The sequence below is a fragment of the Ovis canadensis genome, chromosome 3 (assembly GCF_042477335.2).
Source record: "Ovis canadensis isolate MfBH-ARS-UI-01 breed Bighorn chromosome 3, ARS-UI_OviCan_v2, whole genome shotgun sequence".
NCBI classification, from domain to species: Eukaryota; Metazoa; Chordata; class Mammalia; order Artiodactyla; family Bovidae; genus Ovis; species Ovis canadensis.
Genome location: NC_091247.1, coordinates 103,590,228 through 103,607,989, shown reverse-complemented (window position 1 = coordinate 103,607,989; position 17,762 = coordinate 103,590,228). Strand labels below are relative to the sequence as shown.

At 51.5% G+C, this 17,762-nt stretch overlaps 1 protein-coding gene across 3 annotated transcripts in view; it reads left to right on the top strand.

Annotated features, from left to right (window-relative positions):
- Positions 1–16,804, top strand: part of ZAP70 (zeta chain of T cell receptor associated protein kinase 70) — a 31,853-nt gene extending 15,049 nt beyond the window's left edge. For all 3 annotated transcript variants that reach the window (XM_069583901.1, XM_069583903.1, XM_069583904.1), the window contains 10 exons: positions 4,895–5,033; positions 5,135–5,216; positions 5,296–5,342; positions 5,558–5,609; positions 6,560–6,752; positions 7,257–7,463; positions 9,206–9,398; positions 9,490–9,630; positions 9,730–9,842; positions 14,644–16,804. In XM_069583901.1, the coding sequence (XP_069440002.1) occupies positions 4,895–5,033; positions 5,135–5,216; positions 5,296–5,342; positions 5,558–5,609; positions 6,560–6,752; positions 7,257–7,463; positions 9,206–9,398; positions 9,490–9,630; positions 9,730–9,842; positions 14,644–14,767 (1,291 nt within the window). In that variant the 3' untranslated portion in view covers positions 14,768–16,804. The remainder of the gene's footprint in view (positions 1–4,894; positions 5,034–5,134; positions 5,217–5,295; positions 5,343–5,557; positions 5,610–6,559; positions 6,753–7,256; positions 7,464–9,205; positions 9,399–9,489; positions 9,631–9,729; positions 9,843–14,643) is intronic.
- Positions 16,805–17,762: the final 958 nt, after the last annotated feature.

The following is a 17,762-nucleotide window of genomic DNA, read 5'->3' as shown; positions in this document are numbered from 1 at the left end:
GGGCTCCTCTCTCAAGCAGGAGTTATCCAGATGTCAGCTGAGGTCACTCTGGTCCCGAGACATAGAGAAAGTTGGTGCCTGTCCCTTTCCTGTGGCCTCAGGAAGTGCAGCATCCTCCCCTAAGATGTGAATTCTTGAGGGCCTCCCTTCTCATGGTCCCTTCTTGGCCTGAGATCCTGCCTGACTGCATCCTTGCTCTCACCCACCTCCCCCAGGGCTGTTCCTCTCCCAGGGCCACCCCACTTGGAGGAACTGACCTTTTCCCCTTGATTTCCCCTCCCCTGTGAGGCCTGAGCATGTGCACCAGATTATCTGCAGGGATCCCCCTACAAGATTCTTGTGATAATAATAAAAAAATATAATCTTCAAATAATACAATATTTTTTTTCACCCTACATAACAGCACTAGGCTGTAAATTGAAGTGGAGTTTGCAAAACTTCTGAGGGAATTCTTGAATGCATGTTATAGATAACACTCAGCTGCAAGATGGCTTCTGAACAGCTTAAGACTATTTTCTAAGAGTGAGGCTGAGGGAGCTAGGATCTGGATACAGCATAGACTGAGGCTGATGCTGGGGTTCAGAAACAGCTGGGGCAGTGACATTATGAGGGACATGACCCAGGGAGGGCAATGTTGAGACCAAGAGCCGCTACAGTGAGCCAGACTCCTGGACAGTTAGGCAAGGCATGCTCTGGGCAGAAGCTGTCGTAGGCTCTTCTTGCAGTTCCTGTCATCAGTAACTGCTTTCTCAATATGTGGATAGTTAGGGACTGAAGGTCAAAGCTGTAGGCACAAAATCTCATGAAGGAACACCCCAGTTCATCATGATGCCGGGGATAAGCCCAGGACTGGTCTAGTTCTGCAAGAGGGTGCAGGTGTGATGGAAAGTCACAGGCCCCTGTGGCCAGGAATCAAGACCAGGGCCATACTTATCACTGACCACTGTTCAGAGCTGCTGGCAAACGGATGGAATTATACCGAATGCTCTTTGCTGCCAAAGCTCACTTCCTTTCTGCCTACTTACAGCATTTGTGGTCCTGATTGATTCAACTGAAAAAGACACCTGAACCCTGGAAAGGGCCTTGAAGACTATATCATTAAGTTTTTCTTAATGGACCACAGGCCCCTTTGGGAATTGTACTGAAGCTGAACGCTACTTATAATCCCCAACACATGTTTACCCCCAGAGATTTTGCAGACAGCTACATGAGATCATGGGCTTCCCTGGTGGCTCAAACCATGAAGAATCTGCCTGCAGTGAGGAGATGCAGGTTCGATCCCTGGGTTGGGAAGAATCCCTGGCGAAGGGCATGGCAACTCACTCCAGTATTCTTGCCTGAAGAATCCTGTGGACAGAGGAGCCTGGTGGGCTACAGTCCATGGGGTCATAAAGAGTCAGACACAACTGAGTGGCTCACACTTATACAAGATCATGGTTAATCCTGAACCTCATTTTTGGAGCCCTTTTCAGGATAAGAACATCTGAGTCAGTTCTGTTCTTTCATTTTACATGTGAGGAAACTGAGGTACACAGAGGAAAAGCAACTTGTTGGAGATGCACAGAGAATCTGTTATAAGGCAGGGGTGTCAGTCCCATGCAGCAATCAATTGTAGGGTCAGAAATGGGTTTACATCCTGGCTCCATCCCAAACCAACCGTGCAGTTGAGGCAAGAGCTGTAATCTCCTTGAACCTCAGCTTCCTCATGTGCAAAATGTGGGTAATTACAGCACAAGGTGGGTATCTTGTGGAGAACGTGGTGAGATGAAAGGACAAATATTGAAGAACTGAGCAAGTATACTCATAAGTGGCAGCTTATTTCTATCACCGTTATCAGGCTCCATGTATTATTTGGTAAATATTTATCTGTTTTTGGCCGTGCTGGGTCCTCGTGGCTGCACGGGCTTTTCTCTAGCTGCAAAGAGCGGGGGTGCTCTCCGCTGTGGCGCGTGGCCTTCTCGTGGCAGTGGCTCCTCTTGTTGCAGAGTGCAGGCCCTAGGGAGCCTGGGCTTCAGCAGCTGGGGCATGTGGGCTCGGCAGTTGCAGCTCCCAGGCTCTAGAGCACAGGCTCAATCGTTGTGGCGCACTGGCTTATTGCTCCGTGCCCTGTGGGGTCTTCCCAACTCAGGGAGCAAACCCGAGTCTCCTGTATTGGCAGGCGGATTCTCTACCACTGCGTCACCAGGGCAGCCCTCTATGTTTCATTTTAAAGGTGGAGCTAGAAGTTGATGTGTTAGCCTGTACCTCTAGTTTTTAAGTTCAGGTTTGAACTTCAAGGACAGAGAACTGCCACCAACTGGTAGATTTTTGGTAAACAAAGTAGCATTTGTGGTATTGAAATGTATTTGGTGAACACGCGAGTGTCTTTGCCTGTATGGGACTGGCAGCTGCTCTTTTGTGAACGCTCATGTCTTGTCCCAAAGACAGTGTATCAGTCAGCCTTTGCTGTGTTTGTTAACCAACCTAAAGTGCTGTAGCTTAAAACACTAGTTGTTTATTCATCTTTGATTCAGTGGGTTGGCTCTTTGGGCTTAGTCCAGCTGGGTGGTTCTTCAGCTGGTTTCTTTTGCACTTGTTTGTGTGGTCACAACTGGAGGGTTGACTGGCGCTGGAAGGTGTGGGACGGCCTCACTCACAAGTCTGGCAGTTGGCAGGCTGGGGTGCCTTGGTTCTTCTTTGTGTGGCTCCCCCAACAGGCTAGCATGGACTCATTCCAGTGGTGGTTGCAGGGTTAACAGGAAAAGCAAGAAAGGGCAGGCAAGCCCCAGTGCTCAACCACTTTTCAAGCCTCTTCCTGTGTCCTGTTTACTAATATTTTATTGGCCACAGCAAGTCATGTGGTCAAGCCCTGATTCAAAACATACAGAACTAGAGTCCATCTGTTGATGGGAAGAAATGCGCAATATTGTGGCTGTATTTTTTTTTTCCCCAATATTCCACACACGTTTGCAGGTCAGTGGCTGGGCATTGAGTTTGTTGTCAGTTCAAAAATCTTAAGAGTTTGGACTTATGACGTATTTTCACTTCTCAAACGGAGAGCAGTAGAAATTAGAGGCCATTACCTCCAGGCCAGCCTGCCAGTCTAATTATGGAAGCTCCTTTGTTTCTGTGGGACACTTGCATTTCTCAGTTTGTTGTAGGGTTCTCTTCCTTGACTTTGGTCCCCCCCTGCTCCCCCCAACATACCTGTTTCCTGTCTCTCCAGGTGTCCCCGAGTGTTGTGAGCTGGCCTGGGAACCATGTCAGCCTTCATTGAATTGTTCTTTTGGGAACTTACTATCTGGGAATGGATGGGATATTCACAGTCACCCCTCCATTCTTCCCTCAGGTTTTGCCATGGGGATTTAAGGGATATTTCTCTGTCCCTTTGGCCTAAGAAAGGGTTGCAAGGTGAACTCGCATCTGTCTTGTTCACCACTGGACTCCTGCCCTTAGAACGGTGTCTGGCATGTGCTCAACACTTAGTAAATATTTGTCCCCTGAATGGCTGTCCACGGGCAGGACCCAAGCCCTGGGAGTGTGCAGTCTGAGGGTACCCACATGGGTTATCCCATGACTGTTTCCTGTTGCGTGCTGCTGGCCGACTCTTGTGTAACTCAGCTCAATCCTCTAGATTATTCGTCAGTTGTCCACAACTTCCACAGTGCCAGAGACCCCAGGAACGGCTGCCCTCCCTCCTCTGCTGGAAACCTACACTTAACCTTGTGCCAGGATGCTGACTAGTTTTACCACGGGATGGGAGGGTGCAGGGCACCCTAAACTGGCCTGTGCGTCTGTGTTCGTCCATGCACATCCACACGTGTGTGGTTGGACAGGTTCTTACTGCATGAAGACCCCTTCTTTGACGGGCTCCATTCCCATTCATAGACATGGAAGATTTTAACATTTATTTTGGCAAACTTCCAGAAGAGTACAATCAAGGGTCTCCTTCTGTTAAAGGCCATCTGTTATAATTGATGAGTCTATTGTGATGATGAGGTGACTTGTTCTGATTTGTATGAAGGTGCCCTGTGATCTGGAGAAGGCAATGGCACCCTACTCTAGTACTCTTGCCTGGAAAATCTCATGGACGGAGGAGCCTGGTAGGCTGCAGTCCATGGGGTCACTAAGAGTCGGGCATGACTGAGTGACTTCACTTTCACTTTTCACTTTCATGCATTGGAGAAGGAAATGGCAACCCACTCCAGTATTCTTGCCTGGAGAATCCCAGGGACATGGGGTTCTGTCTGTGGGGTTGCACAGAGTTGGACACGACTGAAGCGACTTAGCAACAGCAGCAGCAGCTGCCCTATGACCTAGCCAGGGACCTGTGCTTACCTTTATCGCTCAATGTATAGAAATAGCTTTGCCTCCCCAGGAGAATGGTCTTAAGGCTGTGTGTCCCCCATGAGTGACTCTGTGTCCGCTACAGATGGAAAAATATCCCACCATGAGTGGCCAGCTGTCTTCCCCCACCCACTTGTGGCCACGGGTGGCGAGATGTTGGGCCACCGAGAACCAGGCGTCCCCAGTGTATAGCCAAGTGTTGCCCCCTGAATGGCCAAGTATCCAGCTGGGGTGGCTGGGTATTAGGCTATGTAGGGCTGAAAATCCACCACGGGCGTCCAGTGTTCCCCTGCGGGTGGCCCGCTGCCTGTGCTTGGATGACTATGAGCATGGTTCTCTTCTCTGGTCGCCCCGGTGCCCCTCCCCCAGCCCCACCCAGAGTCTCTTACCAGTAGCTCTGGAGGTCAAGTGGGGCCTGACCTTGGTTCCCACAACCCCTGCCACTTCTCCATGAGGCTCTGGGCTGCAGAGCCCTTACGGTGTATGTGTGGGAACTGAGTTCCATTAGGAGGGAACCACCAGGGGCCTGGCTGGTTGTCGGGGTGACACCCCCTCCTCCTCCTGCCAGGCTGAGACCCCGGAAAGAGCCAGGCACGTACGCGCTGTCTCTGATCTATGGGAAAACTGTGTACCACTACCTCATCAGCCAGGACAAGGCGGGCAAATACTGCATTCCCGAGGGGACCAAATTTGACACACTGTGGCAGGTAAGCCACTCACCCGCCCTATTGTAGGGGAGAGGCTATTTGGGGGTGCTCAGGCTCCTGGGGAAGAGGGGAATCCCAGCCCTGACCCCACCCCCCCATAGCTGGTGGAGTACCTGAAGCTGAAGGCTGATGGGCTCATCTACTGCCTGAAGGAGGCCTGTCCCAACAGCAGTGCCAGCTCAGGTGAGTGGGGCGGCAGTGGTGGGGGGCGGGGGCCGGGAGACCACAGTCCACCTCCTCACTGTCCCTTCGGCTCCCCCAGGGGCCGCTGCTCCTACACTCCCCGCCCACCCGTCCACATTCACCCAGGTGAGTCAGGGGCCTCCCAGGGTTGGGGCCTTGGGGATGGAGCACAGTGGGCAATGGGTCCTGTTCCCAGGGTGGGGTGTGGCAGGGAAGAGTGGGGCTGCCATGGAACAGAAGAGGGCCCCCCAGCACTGTCCCTGGGAGTCCTCAGAGGATGTGGGCCCATGAGAGGGGCTGGGTGCCCTCAGCTCAGGCCCTGCTGACCCCATGGCCTTCAGCCTCAGAGACGGATCGACACTCTCAACTCAGATGGATACACCCCTGAACCAGGTGAGCCGGCAGAGGTGAGGGTGTGTGGGCGTTCGTGTCAGGCTGAGATCGGGATCCTGGCTAGGCCCTGGGGTGTGTAAAGGGAGGGGCCTAGGCCAGGCCTGACCTCTGGCAGTGGGCTGGGTTGCCCTGGGCACAGAGCGTGCCTGCAGGTGTCCACGTGGGCATACGCATCACGCCCACCTGTGTGCATGTGCCCGGGGGCATGCTGACTCACAGAGGGATACACCTGGCTGTGCCCAGGCAGCCTCGGGTATAGAAACACATCCATTCAGCACCCACTCTGTGCCATCCATGCTCTAGCACACTGAGTGCATGAGCTTTGCGGAATCCTCTAACAAACCACGAGAGGCGGTCATAGTCATTATTCTCATTTTCCAGAAGAGAGAGGAGGGCAGGGACTGTCAGGTCCCACAGCGGGCCAGGGTGGAGCTGGGCTCTGAACCGAGGAAGACAGACGCCACAGCCCACATACCTAACATGCCTGCCACAGACGCTCGTGTGTTTCACGTACGGATGCGAGCCTGTGCACACAGAGATTCACCTGGAGTCCTTGTCTGTATGGCTGTGTGGTTCATACGTAGACAAGGGTGGGCACGACACGTGCACACATGTCAGTGCACACACACACACGATGTGCACACTGCAGCTGGCACACTAATGGTCGCTTGTGTAGACACACTTTAGGACCCCTGTCACACACCGAGGCATGGGTGAGAGAGTTTGTGGGTGCACGTGTGTGAACACACAGGGCCACGTATCTGTGCACACGCTAGCCAGTGCACACATTACATGCGCACATTAGATGTGGCTTCACAGTTGGTGCGACCAGGAGCACACACATGTGCACGGTGCGACGTGTGCCTGGGGCCCGCCAAGGCTGTCCTGTCCCCCTCCCACCCCGTCCCTTCCCCTGCTCCTGACTTGGGAGTACCTGTGTGTGTGCCCAGCGCGGTTAGTGTCCTCAGAGAAGCCGCGAACGATGCCCATGGACACCAGTGTCTATGAGAGCCCCTACAGCGACCCCGAGGAGCTCAAAAACAAGAAGCTCTTCCTGAAGCGTGAGAACCTCCTCATGGCTGACATCGAACTTGGCTGCGGCAACTTTGGTTCAGTTCGCCAGGGCGTCTACCGTATGCGCAAGTGAGCTCCCCGCCTAGGCTGGGGAACCACTGTGGGTGGGGCAGAGGGGCTTGGCCTCTCCAGGCCTTGTGGGGTGGAGCCAGGATGAGGCTTCAGACTGACTGTGAGGGGGCCTTACCTGGGAGAGTTCAGGACAGTCCCGAGAGGGAGTGAGAGGAGCTGGCTAGGGGCAGAGGGAGTTTGGGCTAGCTGCAGTCACAGTGGAGTCCTTGGCTGATCGCAGGGGAGCTGCAGAGGGGCCAACCCTCGCGTCCTCCATTGATCAGCCATTGGATACATGCAGGTCATTGGATATAGGCTGCCCCTGGGGAGGGTGAAACTGAACCGGTTCTTTTTGGTGAGGGGCTAGGCTGTGAGCTCTGAGTGACGGGGAGGTCTAGGCGGCAGAGCACAGCAGCCACTACACGAGTCTGGGGAGAAGAGAGGCAGGTCCGGTGGGGATGAGGGAGTGAGTGGTCCAGGCCCGTGCGGGCTCAGGCGGTGCCCCTCCCTGTGCCGCGGCAGGAAGCAGATCGACGTGGCCATCAAAGTGCTGAAACAGAGCACAGAGAAGGGGGACAAGGACGAGATGATGCGGGAGGCGCAGATCATGCACCAGCTGGACAACCCCTACATCGTGCGGCTCATCGGGGTCTGCCAGGCCGAGGCCCTCATGCTGGTCATGGAGATGGCCGGCGGTGGGCCCCTGCACAAGTTCCTGGTCGGGAAGAAGTGAGCCCCTGGGCTGGCGGGCGTCTGGGACTGGGGGCTGAGCCTGTCCACCCAGAGGTGTGCTCCACACTCATTTCCCCACGTTCGTAGACACGTTTGCACCTGCCGCTCACACTTATGCCCCTGACAGGTCTCAGGTTTGAGTCTCAGCGCGCCACTCGCTCTTGTGACTCCAGGCAGGCCTCTGAATTCTTCTGTCTCTCAGTTTCGTTGTTTGAAAACCTGCGATGCCCCCTCCAGGGGCCCTTGAAATCAGATGAGTTGATATTTATAAAGTGCTCAGAACAGGGCCTAGCACTCCTTGTAGGAGCTTTGTGAGTATTAGCTCTGTTGCTTCAGCCACCCCAGCTCTCTCCGCCAATTCAAGATCCACTGTGATGGCGGATTGTCTTTGACCGAAAAGCAGGGTCAGAAAACTGCAGCCAGGTTTGTTTTGTATAGCCTGGTTTTGCATTTTCAAAGGTCTCCAGAGGAAAAAAAAGGACTATGTGACAGAGACTGTATGTGTCCTGCAAAGGCTGAAATACTTGCTCTCTGGTCTTTTAGAGAAAAAAATTTGGCCAACCTCTAATACAAAGGAATTGCAGTTTCATTTGGTTTCCTCATGCCTCAAACTCTTACCCTTAGGACAGAATCTTTTACATTCATGGAGGCATGTGACCTTTAAACCGCACTCTCGCTGGAGCACATGCCTTCACGGGTCCCAGCTCAGGTACTCAGTTATTCCACAGGTGTTTCTGGGCAATTTCTCTGTGTCGGGGACTATTACCAACACTTGGGATTATCACTGAAGAGAGAGACAAAGTTCTTTGCCCTTATTCTGGTTGAGGAAGAGAGGCTTTAATAATAATTATAATAAAGTATATAGTGTCAGGCTGAGAGGTGAGAAGTGAGAATGCGAGGTTTCTGCAAACTGAGGGAGGCAGCCAAGTGCAGCTGTAGGGGAAGAGTGGGCGGCTGGTGCAAAGGCCCTGAGGCGCCTGGGGTGGTGGAGGAACCATGAGTTTGGGCCCTGAGGGTGAAGCAGAGGAGTGCAGGAGAGCGGGGAGGTGATATGGGCGGAGGTGTGACAAGGTGGATGATGCATGACCTTGTTGGCTATGGGGAGGACTCAGACATTTACCCTGAGTGAGGTGGGAGCTGTGGGGGCTGTGAGCAGAGGAGGAGAGGCAGGGCCTGAGTCCAGTGTGTGAGGGACAGGCCGTGGTGGGTGAGGACAGAGGGGGCTGTTCAGGTCTAGGCTGGTGATGATGGGGGCTGGTCCAGGTGGCAGAAGCAGACGTGGAGAGAAGTTGGGGAATACTGGGGGAATTCTGAAGGCAGAGCAGCAAGGGTTTGCTGATAGATTGACTATTGTGTGTGAAGAAGAGGAGCTGAGGGCAAGGCTTGAGTACATGAAAAGATGAAAGGGGTGTGTGTGCGTGTGTGTGTGTGTGTGTGCACCTGTGAACAATTAGGAGCTTGACTTTATTATTTTAGAGATGCCCAGGAGACTCCCTGAGGGCACACAGGGTATGCAGGCAAATGTATTAAGTTTGGGGATCATGGTGGGTAGAATTTAAAGCCTGAATGAGGGCAAAAGTTTGTGCCCGTTTTGTTCACACACTGGGTGTGTCCCCGCCCCATGTTTAGCACAGAGTGGGTGCACAAGAAGCTCCTGTTGAACAGAGGCTCAGACTTGGGCTTCGCCCCCTTGGGGACTGGGCGTCCTCTCCCAGCTGCTCCCTTCTTCCCCTCATTAGGGAGGAGATCCCCGTCAGCAATGTGGCAGAGCTGCTGCACCAGGTGTCTATGGGGATGAAGTACCTGGAAGAGAAGAACTTTGTGCATCGTGACCTGGCGGCCCGCAACGTCCTGCTGGTCAACCGGCACTACGCCAAGATCAGTGACTTCGGGCTCTCCAAGGCCCTGGGTGCCGACGACAGCTACTACACCGTGAGCCCCCAGCCCTGGGATGCCCAGGTGGAGGGGGCTTGGGGGTGGCGGGCCCCCGAGCCCTCGCTCAGCATTATCTCCTGGCTCCCAGGCCCGCTCAGCCGGGAAGTGGCCGCTCAAGTGGTATGCGCCCGAGTGTATCAACTTCCGCAAGTTCTCCAGCCGCAGCGACGTCTGGAGCTATGGAGTCACCATGTGGGAGGCCTTCTCCTACGGGCAGAAGCCCTACAAGGCAGGCGTGGGCAGAGGCGGGTGGTTGGCTGGGTGGGAAGGGGGCCTGGGGGAGGGAGCCCTGATTACTCACACGTGCACTTGACTTTGGCTTGAGCAGAAGATGAAGGGCCCGGAGGTCATGGCCTTCATCGAGCAGGGCAAGCGGATGGAGTGCCCACCAGAGTGTCCCCCTGAGATGTACAAGCTCATGAGCGATTGCTGGACCTACAAGTGAGTGCCAGCGGGTGGGAGGGTACCTGGCTGAACTGACACCTGGGCCTGGGGCAGGAGGTTGTGGTGTCCAACAGTCAAGTATCACTCTTCCCAGCCAAAGACCCACACAGTTCTTGGCCTTTCCAACCCACAGTACCTTTACTCCCCTGCGTTTATGTTCAGCTCTTCAACACATAGACCCTAAAATGCTCTAGCACCCCAACACCCTACCTGTGGACACCCAGGGCTCCAGCATCTAAAACCTCAGTCCCCCTCAGCCAGCACTCAAGCAAGCCTGCAAGATTCAAACAAGTCAGTACTATTACCCAAAATATGACACCAATACTCAGGGCATGGGGTAATGTTCCATTGTATAATATAATTCCTCTTCCCCATCAGCCAACACATAGTTGCCCATTCAGGTCAACACTGAAGCCCCCAAATATTCAATATCCCCCACCTCCATCTGGTTGAAGTCCAGTGCTTGAACACCCTAATCCCTAACATCATCAGTATCTCCACTTCCAAGCACAAGTAACATGCATCCAAACAAGCTGTCACCCTTCACTAATCATGCAGTGCTTAGGCATTCCAATATTTGATACCTTTACTGCCCCAACGTCAATTATTCCACAGGACAACACCTGTCACACTGAAACACCCAGACATCCAAGCAATCCAATAAATCAGTTCAGTCGCTCAGTCGTGTCCGACTCTTTGCGACCCCATGAATCGCAGCACGCCAGGCCTCCCATGTCCAACACCAACTCCTGGAGCCTACCCAAACTCATGTCCACTGAGTCAGTGATGCCATCCAGCCATCTCATCCTCTGTTGTCCCCTTCTCCTCCTGCCCCCAATCCTTCCCAGCATCAAGGTCTTTTCTAATGAGTCATCTCTTCACATGAAGTTGCCAAAGTATTGGAGTTTCATCTTCCACATCAGTCCTTCCAATGAAATGAACATCCAGGACTGATTTTGTTTAGGATGGACTGGTTGGATCTCCTTGCAGTCCAAGGGACTCTCGAGTCTTCTCCAACACCACAGTTCTTCTGCACTGAGCTTTCTTCACAGTCCGACTCTCACATCCATACATGACCACGGGAAAAACCATAGCCTTGACTAGATGGACCTTAGTCGGCAAAGTAATGTCTCTGCTTTTGAATATGCTATCTAGGTTGGTCATAACTTTCTTTCCAAGGAGTAAGCGTCTTTTAATTTTCTGGCTGCAATCACCATCTTCAGTGATTTTGGAGCCCCTCAAAGTAAGGTCTGACACTGTTTCCACTGTTTCCCCATCTATTTCCCATGAAGTGATGGGACCAGATGCCATGATCTTCGTTTTCTGAATGCTGAGCTTTAAGCCAACTTTTTCACTCTCCTCTTTCATGTTCATCAAGAGGCTTTTGAGTTCCTCTTCACTTTCTGCTATAAGGGTGGTGTCATCTGCATATCTGAGGTTATTGATATTTCTCCCAGCAATCTTGATTCCAGCTTGTGCTTCCTCCAGCCCAGCATTTCTCATGATGTACTCTGCATATAAGTTAAATAAGCAGGGTGACAATATAGAGCCTTGACGTACTCCTTTTCCTATTTGGAACCAGTCTGTTGTTCCATGTCTAGTTCTAACTGTTGCTTCTTGACCTGCATACAGGTTTCTCAAGAGGCAGGTCAGGTGGTCTGGTATTCCCATCTCTTTCAGAATTTTCCACAGTTTATAGTCATCCACACAGTCAAAGGCTTTGGCATAGTCCATAAAATAGATGTTTTTTTTGAACTCTCTTGCTTTTTCCATGATCCAGCGGATGTTGGCAATTTGATCTCTGGTTCCTCTGCCTTTTCTAAAACCAGCTTGATCATCTAGAAGTTCATGGTTCACGTATTGCTGAAGCCTGGCTTGGATAATTTTGAGCATTACTTTACTAGCGTGTAAGATGAGTGCAATTGTGCGGTAGTTTGAGCATTCTTTGGCATTGCCTTTCTTTGGGATTGGAATGAAAACTGACCTTTTCCAGTCCTGTGGCCGCTGCTGAGGTTTCCAAATTTACTGGCATATTGAGTGCAGCACTTTCACAGCATCATCTTTTAGGATTTGAAATAGCTCAACTGGAATTCCATCACCTCCACTAGCTTTGTTGATAGTGATGCTTTCCAAGGCCCACTTGACTTCACATTCCAGGATGTCTGGCTCTAGGTGAGTGATCATACCATCGTGATTATCTGGGTCATGAAGATCTTTTTTGTACGGTTCTTCTGTGTATTCTTGCCACCTCTTCTTAATATCTTCTGCTTCTGTTAGGTCCATACCATTTCTGTCCTTTATCAAGCCCATCTTTGCATGCAATGTTCCCTTGGTATCTCTAATTTTCTTGAAGAGATCTCTAGTCTTTCCCATTCTGTTGTTTTCTTCTATTTCTTTACTCTATCAGATCTAGTCCCTTAAATCTATTTCTCACTTCCACTGTATAATCATAAGGGATTTGATTTAGGTCATACCTGAATGGTCTAGCGGTTTTCCCTACTTTCTTCAACCAAGTCTGCATTTGGCAATAAGGAGTTCATGATCTAAGCCACAGTCAGCTCCCAGTCTTGTTTTTGCTGACTGTATAGAGCTTCTCCATCTTTTGCTGCAAAGAATATAATCAATCTGATTTCGGTGTTGACCATCTGGTGATGTCCATGTGTAGAGTCTTCTCTTGTGTTGTTGGAAGAGGGTGTTTGCTATGACCAGTGCGTTCTCTTGGCAAAACTCTTAGCCTCTGCCCTGCTTCATTCTTTACTTCAAGGCCAAATTTGCCTGTTACTTCAGGTGTTTCCTGACTTCCTACTTTTGCATTCCAGTCCCCTATAATGAAAAGAACATCTTTCTTGTCTGTTAGTTCTAAAAGGTCTTGTAGGTCATCATAGAACCATTCAACTTCAGCTTCTTCAGTGTTACTGGTTGGGGCATAGGCTTGATTACTGTGATATTGAATGGTTTGCCTTAGAAATGAACAGAGATTATTCTGTCATTTTTGAGATTGTATCCAAGGACTGCATTTCGAACCCTTTTGTTGACCATGATGGCTACTCCATTTCTCCTAAGGGATTCCTGCCCACAGTAGTAGATATAATGGTCATCTGAGTTAAATTCACCCATTCCAGTCCATCTTAGTTCACTGATTCCTAGAATGTTGACGTTCACTCTTGCCATCCCCTGTTTGACCACTTACGATTTGCCTTGATTCATGGACCTAACATTCCAGGTTCCTATGCAGTATTGCTCTTTACAGCATCAGACCTTGCTTCTGTCACCAGTCACATCCACAGCTGGGTACTGTTTTTGCTTTGGCTCCATCCCTTCATTCTTTCTGGAGTACTGACCTGGGGAGTTCCTCTTTCAGTATCCTATCATTTTGCCTTTTCATACTGTTAATGGGGTTCTCTGGAGAAGGCGATGGCACCCCACTCCAGTACTCTTGCCTGGAAAACCCCATGGATGGAGGAGGCTGGTAGACTGCAGTCCATGGGGTTGCGAAGAGTCGGACACAACTGAGTGACTTCACTTTCACTTTTCACTTTCATGCATTGGAGAAGGAAATGGCAACCCACTCCAGTGTTCTTGCCTGGAGAATCCCAGGGATGGGGGAGCCTGTTGAGCTGCCGTCTATGGGGTCGCACAGAGTTGGACACAGCTAAAGTGACTTAGCAGCAGCAGCAGCATGGGGTTCTCAAGGCAAGAATACTGAAGTGGTTTGCCATTCCCTTCTCCAGTGGACCACATTCTGTCAGACCTCTCCACCATGACCCATCTGGTGGCCCCACACAGCATGGCTTAGTTCCATTGAATTAGACAAGGCTGTGGTCCGTGTGATCAGATAGACTAGTTTTCTGTGATTATGGTTTCAGTGTGTCTGCTCTCTGATGCCCTCTCCCAACACCTACTGTCTTACTTGGGTTTCTCTTACCTTGGGCGTAGGGTATCTCTTCACGGCTGCTCCAGCAAAGCACAGCCGCTGCTCCTTACCTTGGACGAGGGGTATCTCCTCACGGCCGCCCCTCCTGACCTTAAACATGGAGTAGCTCCTCTCAGCCCTCCTGCGCCCACACAGCCGCCACTCCTTCGACATGGGGTAGCTCCTCTCGGCCAGTCCAATAAGTAGATCCCTATTTATGTTGGGTGATGGTAAAGGACAGGGAAACCTGGCGTGCTGCAGTCCATGGGGTTGCAAAGAGTTGGGCAGGACTGTGCGACTGAACAACAAAATTATGATAAATTAATAAGAAAGGATTAGACCATTCCTACTCCAATATATATTAAGCCAGCCTCTATCAGGAAATGCTCTATACACCAACACCTCAATATCCAAAGAGGCTAGTGTCTAACACTCCAACACAATTCATGGAAATTTCACACATTAATACCTGGAATCTCCACTAGATGAACCCACCCCCCTCCACACTCCAGTATTCCTTTCCATGCCGGGCAGCATACTTGCATCCACGTGAGCCCACACCTAGCACCCAAGCACCCTGCCCCAATACACATGCACTCAGTGTCCCAGCTTCCTGGAGTCAGGTTGTCACCCCAACACTCCGTGAGCTCTCATTTCTAAGTCTTCAGCAGTCAGGACGCTTCCTGTCCATCCTGTATGTCAGATGTCAGTCCTCTCATGCCAGAGGGCAACCCCTGAATCGTCTTCACGCAGACTTCCCCCCGCCCCCCACCCCCCAATAACCCCTGCCCCAGTGCTTTCTGAACCTCTTGCATGCCCACCCACAAGCTGAAGTTGGGTTCTGGGGGTGTGGCCAGCCACCTGGATCTCCGCTACCCCTCACAGGTGGGAGGACCGCCCGGACTTCGCCACCGTTGAACAGCGCATGCGCAACTACTACTACAGCTTGGCCAGCAAGGCAGAGGAGCCCGCCGCTTGTGCAAATGGGGTTCAGGCTGTGTGTCCCTGAGCGCCACCCGGCCCAGGGCCTGAGGCCCCCACACCCCCAGCTTCTTCTCCTGTGCCCTCAGCTCTCTCCCAGGACCTCCAGGCTGGGCCCGGCTCAGCTTCTCTCTGGCCCACGCTGGTCCAGTATTCCCAGCCCGGTCACCTGGCCCCTCTGGCTGGGGGAGGAAACAAGACCTGGGGAAGATGGTCCTGGCCTGGGATCTACGGGGATCCCTGAGCTGAGGGGTTGTTGCTTACAGCCGGGACCCTCCTTCCTCTGGGTCCAGAAAGACAGACTCTGGGAGTCCTCAGGCTGCAAGACCTGGAATCATTGGAATAAACTCCAGCTTCTCCCTTGTCTGGGATCCCTCCTCTTTCTGGGGTGGGGCTGGGAGGACCAGGAAAGGGTCAATGCAAGGGGTCCTTGAGAATTGCCTGAAGCAGCTGTTTTTGTGTGGGTCTGGGGGGCTGGTTTTCCCACCCCTCTGCCCTGGGAACATGTTCCTGTGAGTTGGGGGTTTGTGGGAGGTGAGCCTAGGGGCTGAGGGGCCGGGGCACTGCTGACCTTCATGGACGGCGTGAAATAGGCGCTGCCCGTGTTCACTGCATGTGAGCCATCACCTGCAGAGACTTAAACACCTTGCTGGCACCTCCCCCAGCCACGCCCCAACCCGCGCTTCTAAAGTCTCTTCAGGTGATTCCTGGAGAAGGAAATGGCAACCCACTCCAGTATTCTTGTCCAGAGAATCCCATGGACGGAGGAGCCTGGTGGGCTACAGTCCACAGGGTCGCAAAGAGTCGGACACGACTGAGCGACTTCACTTCAGGTGATTCCAGCATTCTGTCCCGCCTACTCAGCTGCCTCCTCTCTTCCCTGGGGCCAGGCAGTCGCAGCTGGGAATCTTTATCAACCTGATGCCCCATTTGCCGACTCAGTCCCAGCTCAATCCTGCTCCAGAGAAGGCCATCTCCAGGCCCTTGCTGCCTCAGCTTCCTCACGCGGAAATTTGGGGTGCTGGAGCTCAGAATCCACCCAGTGGGTGAAACCAAGCCAGGTCCCTGCATGTCTTTTCTGGACTCACTCCCCCTCATCCTCAGCTGCAGTTGGCCCCGGGCTCAGTTCCCTGGCCTCAAAGAACGGAGGGCTCCAGGGCGGCCATGAATCCCCCTCAATACCAGGGAGATTTTCTGCGGCTTCGGGGAAGATAGATTTTCTTTCTTTCTGTTTGTGGAGCTCTAGAAAGTCAGAGGATTTTTTGTAGAACTATAGGGTGCGGGTGGGGGTACTGGGGCTTCAGGATTGTGTGGAGGCTTAGCCCGAGACCTGGGTGGGCGGGGGCGGGCAGGGGGCACCCAGGAGGCGGCCCCGGAACCTTGGTGATGTGGGTGCATTGTCGAAACCAGGAAATTGAGGTTGGGATTATTAACTTAGGTATAGACCTCACTCTGATTTTTACCGCTTATGGAGTTGTAATGATTACGTGTAAGCTTCATGTTAGCATATTCTTTCATGAACTTTGCATTCTACCTGCAAGGTAGTTGAGAGAACTCCCAGTTTTACAGTCAACCCCAGACACACAAACTCTCAGCTCTGTGTTTGTTTGGAGAGTAAATCTGTCATCGTTTGGAATTGTTTGAGGGTTTCCAAGCCCTGCCAGACTGTATCTTCCTGCAAAGATTGACAACAGGCAAGGAGAGCACAGCAATTGTAAAGATAAAGACACAGACTTGAATTACCTCCATTTTGTGCACCCACTTGGAGATTTTTGTCTTTAAAATTTAAAGCCGTGAAGGCTTGCAAACCATGCGATATATTCTTTTATTTGGTAAATGTATATATTAGTTCATAAACTGTATTACTGACTTTAACACCATTAAAATGCAAAAATTGTTTTTTAACTTTTCAAATGAATGAACAAATCAAGTTACATCAATAGTACTGTTTTGTGGCTTCCCAAGTTATACTGTTTGCAGGTATTTTAGTTTTACTATTTGTTTACTTGTTATTCCTGGATAATTATTTACATTGTTACATAAAGTATTATATCACAAGGGAAAACATTTTCGCTGTCTGCATTTCTTTTATGGTCATTATTATTGTTTCATGTTGTAATTATTGCTGAAAATACTTTATGGGGAGAAACAAGTGATCACCCTGGGTGTCAAATACACTGGACAATGCTGTTGTTCAGTTGCTGAGTCGTGTCTGACTCTTTGTGACCGCATGGACTGCAGCAGGCCAGGCTCCCCTGTCCTTCAGTATTTTCCAGAGATTGCTCAGACTCGTGCACTGAGTGGGTGAGGCTGGAGAGCGCTGTTGTGCTCGCAATAAATGACAGTTGGAGCCAGTGACAGAAGGTGCAGTTTCACAAAGATACCACGAGATGGCGGTGTTCCCCAAGCCTCGGTGGCTCAGCTTCTGAAACCGGGCTCTCACCTGCTGCCCTATTTGAGTTATCTTTTGCCTGGAGCAGAACTCACAACTCCCCGCCTGGTCTCACAGCCCCTAGTCCTGTGCCCTGCAATCCATTCCCTCCACAACCACTTGAAGAGTCTTTCCTGTGAGCAGCTCTGACCTCTTCCAGGGTTCCCCAAACATTGATGTCAGTGCTTGCCTCTGGGCCTTTGTAATTCCTGTTCCTTCTGCCTGAATGGTTTTCAGTATTTTACTAATGTCCACAAAACTCTTACTGTATTTAAAATATGAGTAAGTTACTAGGGGACGTTACTTAATCTCTCTGGTTTGGCCAGAAAGGGAAGGTAAATCCAGGTTGAAGAATTAGAAACCCTGAATGGCAGTGGGGAGACACAGAGGGTGCTTGAGCAGGGGAGAGTCCTGGGAAATAAAAAAGAGAGAAAGGCCTCCCCTTCCTCCAGCCCTTCAAATGTAGGGAGCCCTGGTCAACCCAGGCCTCTTCTGTGGGTCCACCCAAGTGTCTGGCCCAGAGGACCTTCCTCGCTCTTTGCCTTCCCCCGTGGGGCTGTTTGCCCTCTGGTGACCTCCTCTGGGCCTGAGC